The 8111-nt window shown below is 40.5% G+C and overlaps 1 protein-coding gene across 1 annotated transcript in view; it reads left to right on the top strand.

Annotated features, from left to right (window-relative positions):
- The window catches only part of BLMH (bleomycin hydrolase), a 24713-nt gene that overhangs the window by 1605 nt on the left and 14997 nt on the right, over window positions 1-8111 (top strand). Inside the window, exons 3-7 of the mRNA XM_009328665.1 lie at window positions 362-471; window positions 1129-1270; window positions 2537-2625; window positions 3934-4026; window positions 7909-8064. Coding sequence (XP_009326940.1) covers window positions 362-471; window positions 1129-1270; window positions 2537-2625; window positions 3934-4026; window positions 7909-8064 — 590 coding nt within the window. The remainder of the gene's footprint in view (window positions 1-361; window positions 472-1128; window positions 1271-2536; window positions 2626-3933; window positions 4027-7908; window positions 8065-8111) is intronic.

The raw sequence follows: 8111 nt of genomic DNA on the forward strand, positions 1-8111 counted from the left end.
GGCGTTTGGGGAATGAATGATGTAAGGCTGAGGAGCGCTCCTGGCCTCCTCAGAAGTCCTTTTGTCGGGCTCGGAGCAAAACTGAATCCCTGCAGCGTCCCTCCCAGTTAACAGCAGCCACTGGACTTGCAGCGTTTGCCCCTTTTCCCTTCTGCCTAGCACGGGATAAAATCGGTTGCGAGGCCTGCATTTGCAGTAAAAGATTTCGGAACTTCTTGTGAGCTTTTTGGTATTTTACAATCAGAACGGTGGCCAGAGGCTTGAGGCGGAACGGTGTCATGAATCTTGTGTTTTTTAAAAAAAAAAATCTTACGCAGCTCTTAAACATTCCGGTTTAATTCTTGTTCCTTTGATCTCTCAGGGAGATGTTGGATCTTTTCCTGTCTCAATGCAATGCGTCTTCCTTTCATGAAGAAATACAACATTGAAGAGTTTGAATTCAGCCAGTCCTATCTCTTTTTCTGGGATAAGGTACAGTAGCACAGGGCGCAGGTTGTGCTGGGACGGCTTATGCAATTGGGCGTTAGTACGGGGACAGAATGTTGTGTAGGCTGGACCATCTTAACAACCCGGGTGGAAAACGTACATGAGAAGAAACTTCAAAAGTTCTTTAAATCTATGTTTTAACTGTGGGTTGAGCAAAGCGGGACTTTCAGCTTGAGAAGTTAGTTGTCGAGATGTTCATGTTTTGGAATAGTAAAAGTCTTCTTTCAAGTGTTGTGCGTGTTTCAAAAGTTGTAGGAGGCTCAGGGGAAACACGACTGTAACTTTCTGTTGAGCTTTCAGTCGTGCTTGTGTGCGCGAGCTGTGTGCCTGGTTTTTCCCCCTAAGGGAAATCGAGAAAGTCTAGTACTAGTTTGGGCCAGGCTTCATTGCATAACTCCTGTTTCACGTTTCCTGTTCCCCTACCCTCAAGCTCTGTGCTAACTCTCTCCTAAATGTTTGGTCTGTGACAGAAGTAAGTTTATCGGATGAGCCCTGGAATGCGAGAGGGAAAATAAGAACTTCAGTAGATGAGCAGAAAGTAGCTTCATCTAGTGAGGACTTCCAAAGAACTGAATGCTCAGGAATGAATTAATGCACAATGTCACACTTAAAATATCTATTTTTCCTGTCTGTCCGTTCCAGGTCGAACGTTGTTACTATTTTTTAAATGCCTTTGTGGAAACAGCTCAGAAGAAGGAGCCTGTGGAAGGAAGGCTGATACAGTTCCTGCTCTCCAACCCCACGAATGATGGTGGACAGTGGGATATGTTGGTTAACATTATTGGTAAGAGAATTGGTCACTAGGAGCCCTTCCTGACATTGCGTGCTGGTTTCAGAGATGAGGAATGAAATAGAAGAAGAGATGGAGTTTGAGACCTGGGAGTTTGCCGAGGAACATGATGCCGTTAGCCCCTGCTTTTTTTAATCAAAGACCTTTTTCATGCCAGTTTATAAATATTAGGCTTAAAGCTTTTCTGGGATCTTCACTCTTGCATATTGCTGACGATGACAGAAGCTCAGAAGATCAACAGAAGTAATTACATATCCCAGACTTTCCATTTGGTAAAAAGGTTCAATCCCCTTTTACTTCAGTCATCAGCTCGACATCGTTTGTTTATGTCCATGTGTACAATTCTTAGGGCAAATAGTAAGGAAAACACATTGCGAGACCAGGGTGTGTCTCTGAGGCAGAAGCAAAACTCGGAGAGTTGCAGCCTGAAGAAAGATGATATAAAGATCAGTGAGAGGGAAATGATGTGGAATGTGGCAATGCTGGTCTTACAAAGATCCAGTTTAAGTGGGATCCTCCTTACACTGATTAAGGAGATACTTCTCCCTGTCTGAATTATGCTAGCACTTGCTTTCATTTGTATTGTGAAACAATGACACCTTTGTAGATCAACAAGCCAATAATGTAGGTTTAGAATCACAAAAGGAATTTGTTTCTTTGAAGCCTGGAGGTTACTCTTTTCCCATCCAATTGTTATAAATATTTAATCAGGGCAGAGAAGATTTTGGATGCTGCTGTTACATCCAGAGCCTTGCACGGTGTGATCTTTGATTGGTACCGTAATGTAGGAAGCAATTGAGCTGTTGCTGGTGTTTTATAAATGTTGAGGAGGAAGGGAGACTGGGAAGTTAGTTACTTAACCTAGATAAAATACATGGAAAAATTCATAAGAGGCTCAGTTGTTTAGAAGATATTTCAGGAGCTTAATTTTCAAGTAATCAGTTTTTTTTCTGGTGAAAACAGCTTCGTAAAAAGCACTAATTAGCTCAGAACTTCTAAGTGTCGAATTAAATGATACTGAGCCACTGAGGGATTCCACCTTTTGGGATCCCTGTGGAATGCAGATCAGAGGTCAAGATTCAGTCACAAATGAAAGTATAAACTTTGATTATTTGTAACCTTTAAATAAGACACTTTCCCCTATAATCTCTGCACAAAACCCAGCTATATTTAGCTTTTATGTGGGTATAAGCGGAAGCACTAGCATTTGCTGTGTGGAAAAGACAATTGTTGACCCATAGTTTTATTACTTTCTTTTAGAAAAGTACGGTGTTGTCCCCAAGAAATACTTCCCGGAGTCTCATACCACAGAGGCTACTAGAAGGATGAATGAGATCTTGAATCATAAGGTAAAATTGATTTAGATGATACAATTAAAGAAGGGGAGGGGATGGGAATGACGCTGCTCCAGGTGTTCCTAGCCACCTTCATTTCTCTTTATTGGCCAAAGTTTCAAGTGTGTCTCAGTGACTTAACTTGCTTTTATTCAAAAAGCAGCCTAAAGTCTCAGCAAAGTCTGATGTTAATCTTGAAACGTGGAGCAGGAAAGTGTGTTTATGGAAGATGGCCACGGCCAGGCTTCAGTATCTTGAAAGTACCTCACATGGCTTTAGTAGCAATTGTTCCTAGTCCTCAAGTTTCCAAAAAGTTAATTCTTGATGTGTGGCTGATTAAGTCTGTTTCTGCAAAACTAGCACTTGGCATCTAGCTGACTTTTCTTCTGCCCCCTCAATATTTCATCTACCAGTATGCCAAGGTTTCTAGAGATTACTGCCAAATTTGATAGGGGGGGGGAAGTATTTTCAAAACACGGAATCTTAAAATCAGCTTTCAGTATAGAAGTGTGCAGCTTTGTCTGAAGGAAGGTGTAAGCCTGCTCCCTGAACTCAGAAATGAATTAATCTGGGAAGATACTAGTGTAGGTAGCTAGATAAAAAGGCAATTAAAGCTTTTTTTTACAGTGGGCTTTGATTTTTTTTTTCCAGTTCATATGCTACATGCTCAGGCAAAATTGCCTGCTGAAATCCACATAAAAATGTAAAATAGGTGCTGAAATGAGCTTAGACATAAAGAATGGTGTTAATGTTATTCTAGTCTTGAACATGGCAAACCAGCTGGTCTTGTGGGAGCCCCACTCACTGTTCCTGGCCTTATGGATGGTGACAGTACTGGGAAGCATGTGCTCTTCTTACTGCAGTTCTGCACGCAGTGGGGAAATTCTCCATTCTTTTTATCAACCAAGAGATCAATTATGCATTAGAAATGCAAAATAAATTTTAGAGTATGAAGACAGTCCGTTCTCCGTGAGTCACAGAGGTGGTAATGTGTATGGATGTTGTGGCATTAGTTACGGAAACGGGAGAAATCAAGCCTTAAGAAAAGCTAATGGCTGTGAGCTTCAAATCAGTGGTTGGAAAATAGTAATTGAGTTGCAACTATTTGTTAATTTCTGAATTTTTTTTGGTGATCTTTTAAATCATTCAATTTTTTTTTTAAAGAATCAATGTCTAACAAAGCCTTCTGAAAGGGATTTTCATTTTGAAAACATGTTATGAAGAGTAAAATAGGTGCTTGAAACAACTGGATAGGAAGTCCTAAAACCTGATTAGGTGGCACCTTTCATACTCTCATAATGAAATGACTTTCTCTTTAAACAGATGAGAGAATACTGTTTGCGGCTAAGAAATATGGTGGAAAGTGGAACAATTAAAGGAGAACTTTGTGCTGCAATGGACACTATGATAGAAGAGGTAAACATACTTGTGTGACATGAATCTTCTTGGAGCATGAGGCTAGAATGGATGAGATTTCTTGCTCACTCTTGTTCTACAGCTCTCAGGATCAGGCAAAACAAGTGCCTTTTGCCTAACTAGGAATGTTTTGTATGGCAGCACGCTTGGAGGGTATTCAAGTGAATTCTTTGAAGTGGCTTGTTGCTTATCTCATTCTGAGTTTTTCTAGTACTTCCAGACAAATATCTTGAATTTATAGGTTCCAGAACTACGACATTTTATGGAGACATGTGCCCCTTTCTGTAGGAAACCAGCATTTTGTATCTTAGGAGAGATCAAAATAGTGGCCTATCAGGCTTTTATAAATAGTAGGGAAGAGGCAAGTTGAAAATTGCATTCTGATGGCTTTGAATGCAAAATCTTACAGCACAAGTGTTGTTGCAGAAATTCCCCACAAGAGAGCAGACAAGAACAACGAAAGGGAGTTCTCTGCCCTATGGAAAAGATGTGAGCTGAACACAAGGCTGAATCCAGCTGTGGTCTGATACTGGGGGGCGGCAGAGGAAGGAATCACAGTATGTTTCTGGCTGTGTGAATTAACTCAAAATCAAATCAATCGGCAAGTCTGCAGTATGCAGTGTGTGTGTAGTGGCTGGCCCTCCATCTGTTCACGCTGAATATGACAGTGATGTCATTTTTCTTATTCGGTGGCCCTCGTACTTGATTCTTAAATAGCCAAAAGTAACTTTGAAAGTTCAGGCTGTTTTAGTTTTGACCAAGTGCATGCATTTAAAAAAAAAGTATGTATTTCATTTGTTTCTCAAACATATAATGCAAAGTGACCCAGTGGTTTTAATGTCTGTCTTTAGCTGACTCAAGAAATCAAATGTTTTGGTTATGTGTGTTAGTTTTACCGCAATCCAGTAAACATCAGTATTAAGCAGAACTTACCTTGGGCTATTTCTGTAAAGCTTCAGGCAGTTCCACTAATATGCAAATATTGATTGATGTGTTGGTTTGGTTTTTGGTAATTCATCCTTACACTTCATGTAAAAACCTGTAGCTTCTTTTCATCTCATTTTAAGGTTAGATTAAAAAACTGATTTGTGTTCCTTGGGTTATATTATGAAACAAAGACTTTTATGAAACGTGTGCCTTAAGATCAACAGTAATTCTCTGCTTTGAGCCTACCCCAGTATGTTGCCAATCAGCACTTAGTTCAAAAGAGAATTAATATAACTTACATCCAGTGTGTGTGTCCAAAAGCCCTTGGAGGATTTTACAGCAGACATCAAAAGCTTTCTAGAGATGTTCATTTTTAGGGCAATGACATACAGTTCACTGCAAAATGTCTCTTCATTTGTTTAGAGCATCTTGCCCTCTGACAAGGGATCCCGGAACTGGCATTAAAGGCTTATTAACTGATGGCAATTTGTCTGTTCTGTAAAAGGGTTATGCTTAATTCTCTGAAGTTAACACAGTATTTTCTCCTGCAGTAGTAATGGTGGTTTGCAACTCAAGTGGATTTATTTGCAATAAGCTTTGTAGTTGAAATGTGCAATTGCACCTGTCTTGTATACTTCAAAAACACTTAGTTTTAAAGGTTTGAGATCAGTCTTTTATTTCATGTATTTATTTGTATATAAGTGGTCTTGCATCTATTTTTGTATGTGGCAAAGCAGAACTTGGTTTTGTTCTGTGAAGTTTTATTTGCAGAGCAAATCTTGGTTCGCTCATGCTGGGAGGCAGCGCTCTAGCTGAAATGGGGCAGTTGTACTGGAACACAAAATTAAATATTCACTCCAGAACTGTATAAACATTCTTCTTATCAAACCAGTGCACAGCAGGTCAGAAGTTGCAACTGGTGCAGTGCATGTGACTGAATTTTTCTTCCTTTACTGTTCTCCTTTGACTCTTCCTTATCGGGAGTGTCCTCCTCCCCTCCTCGTTCATTTTGGTTTTTAGCACAAGCTGCTATATTTTTGCCTTATCTTGGTTCTAGTTGTCACTAGAATGATATAAGTCACCTTTTAGTTTAACTATGTCTGTTTATTTTTATTGATAGAGGAAGCTTGTGAGATGCTAAGAGATGGCCTGTGATGGGTGTGGTGGCAAAACAATTGAGGGAGGCCATTCCCAGGCTCCACTGCCTCTGTTAACTTGAGACTTCTGTCTCCATCATTTTCCTTCCTCTGGCTGGAGCCCGCTTGCTCGTTGCTCTCCTTTTAGCTGTTTTTCTTGCTTATTTTGTTTTCATAGCCTCATCTCTCACCACTTGGGGTTATCTGAGGTAATGTGGGTGTATCCACAGCAAATGCTACCTCTTGTGCAGTCTGTGCAAAATTAAATATTTACAGTAGCTTAGGGATTTACATTTGCTCCTTAACATATTTATTGATAAATAAATGTGTGAGTTCCTCTAGTAAAAATACTAAGCCCACACCCTTGTTTCAACCCATAATTAATCTCTTGTTTTCTTAAATCACTTGGAGCAAGAACACCTTTATTTCTATTTTGTGCACAGCCAAATAGTGAATGTTACTTAGCATGAACATTGCCCTCCTTTTGCCATCAGCACAAAGTGCACGCTAGCACAAAGCTAGTTCATATAGAGACTTAGGATGCATATAAATCAGCTCAACTAGCTCCAGAAAGAGTAAACCAGCTTTTCCTGTCTCCTCTCCTGTGAAAAGTCAGTGAGCGGAAAGTGTGAAGCCTGACAGCCTAGGAAAGCTGGCACAAACCACGGGCATTGGATCCTAGTGCAGAAGTTGAGATTTGACTCCCCCTTCTCTTATTTTAAATAACCTGTTGGTTCCTTGCAAGGAAAATACTTGTCTTGTGCTCAAGACATGGACAGAGCTGAAGTAGACCACTGTCAGCTGAAGTAAAACAGATTCAAACCTGTTTAAATATGATTGAATTCTCTGTCCCCAGAGCACCTGTGGCAGGTCCTGCTTAATATCCCTAAAGACAGTCATCTGGTTATGCAGCCTACCAGTTAGCACACTTTGATAAGCCCTGTGAGAAAGTACAGTGGTGATTCTTAAGTGCTGTTTCATATTCTGATTTATAGGGACGCTGATGACTTGAAATCTGGTCAACTTTTCATGCTAAAAATAATAGAAAGCTGCCAGCTGCAAAGGATGTCACAGTCAGCAGGCAGGGATCTGGAATTAAATTACATAACCTGCCAGCTTAACCCTAAACTGAGACATTGTTAAATGTATTAAAACAGACGAGAAGATTATTCTAGGCTTTTGAAAAGAAGCAAAGGCCCATCTTTGAAATACAGGTGAACATTACAGGAAAAAAGGGATTAGTACAGGGGAAGCACTGGGATAAAATGCTTTTCTGTATGCACGTTAGAAGGTCTGGTTTGTCTCTGCATGGGGCAAACCACCTGGTGGAACAAGTGATGCTGAATGCTTAAGCCTTTCTAGAATCAGTTTAAAGTTTCTCTTGCACTGGGGAAGTAGCTTGTTGGAGGAGCTTCAGAATTACTTACGAAAGGTTGGAACGAGATTGGGCAGCGTTTGGCTTTTGCTTTTGGCTGCTGCATTCCTAGGATAACCTGGAATTGATATGTTCAACCTTAAGCTTCTGTTTTGCCTGATAGTTTGCCTGAGAACGTAGAGCGTAAGAATGGAGAGAGAGGCTGTTGATTTTCTGTGGCCTTTCAGATTGATTTTGAACTGTTGAAACACCTATCTTTCCAGAGCTGAATGCAAATAATCCATGTGTATATGTTTATTCATGTTTTTCAAAGGTGGACGTTAAGATCCCATTTCTCCAGTTGGTTCTCAAGTGGAGAAATCCATTCATCAATGGCATTGCTGTGGTAGGAGAGGCAGACCTGCATGTTTCAGGTAGTTCACAGCTGTTTGCTTCTCTGGGCAGGTATTCAGAATAGTGAGTACTTGCCTGGGCAGCCCTCCGGAGACCTTCTGCTGGGAGTTCCGCGATAAGGAGAAGAACTACCACAAATATGGCCCTGTGACACCGATCCAGTTCTACAATGAGCATGTGAAGCCTTACTTCAACATGGAGGACAAGGTTGGGGATGCTGAAAGGCAGTAGCTTCCCAAGACCTTTTTTTTTTT

This window comes from Pygoscelis adeliae, unplaced genomic scaffold, assembly GCF_000699105.1.
Source record: "Pygoscelis adeliae isolate BGI_AS28 unplaced genomic scaffold, ASM69910v1 Scaffold347, whole genome shotgun sequence".
Lineage (NCBI taxonomy): Eukaryota > Metazoa > Chordata > Aves > Sphenisciformes > Spheniscidae > Pygoscelis > Pygoscelis adeliae.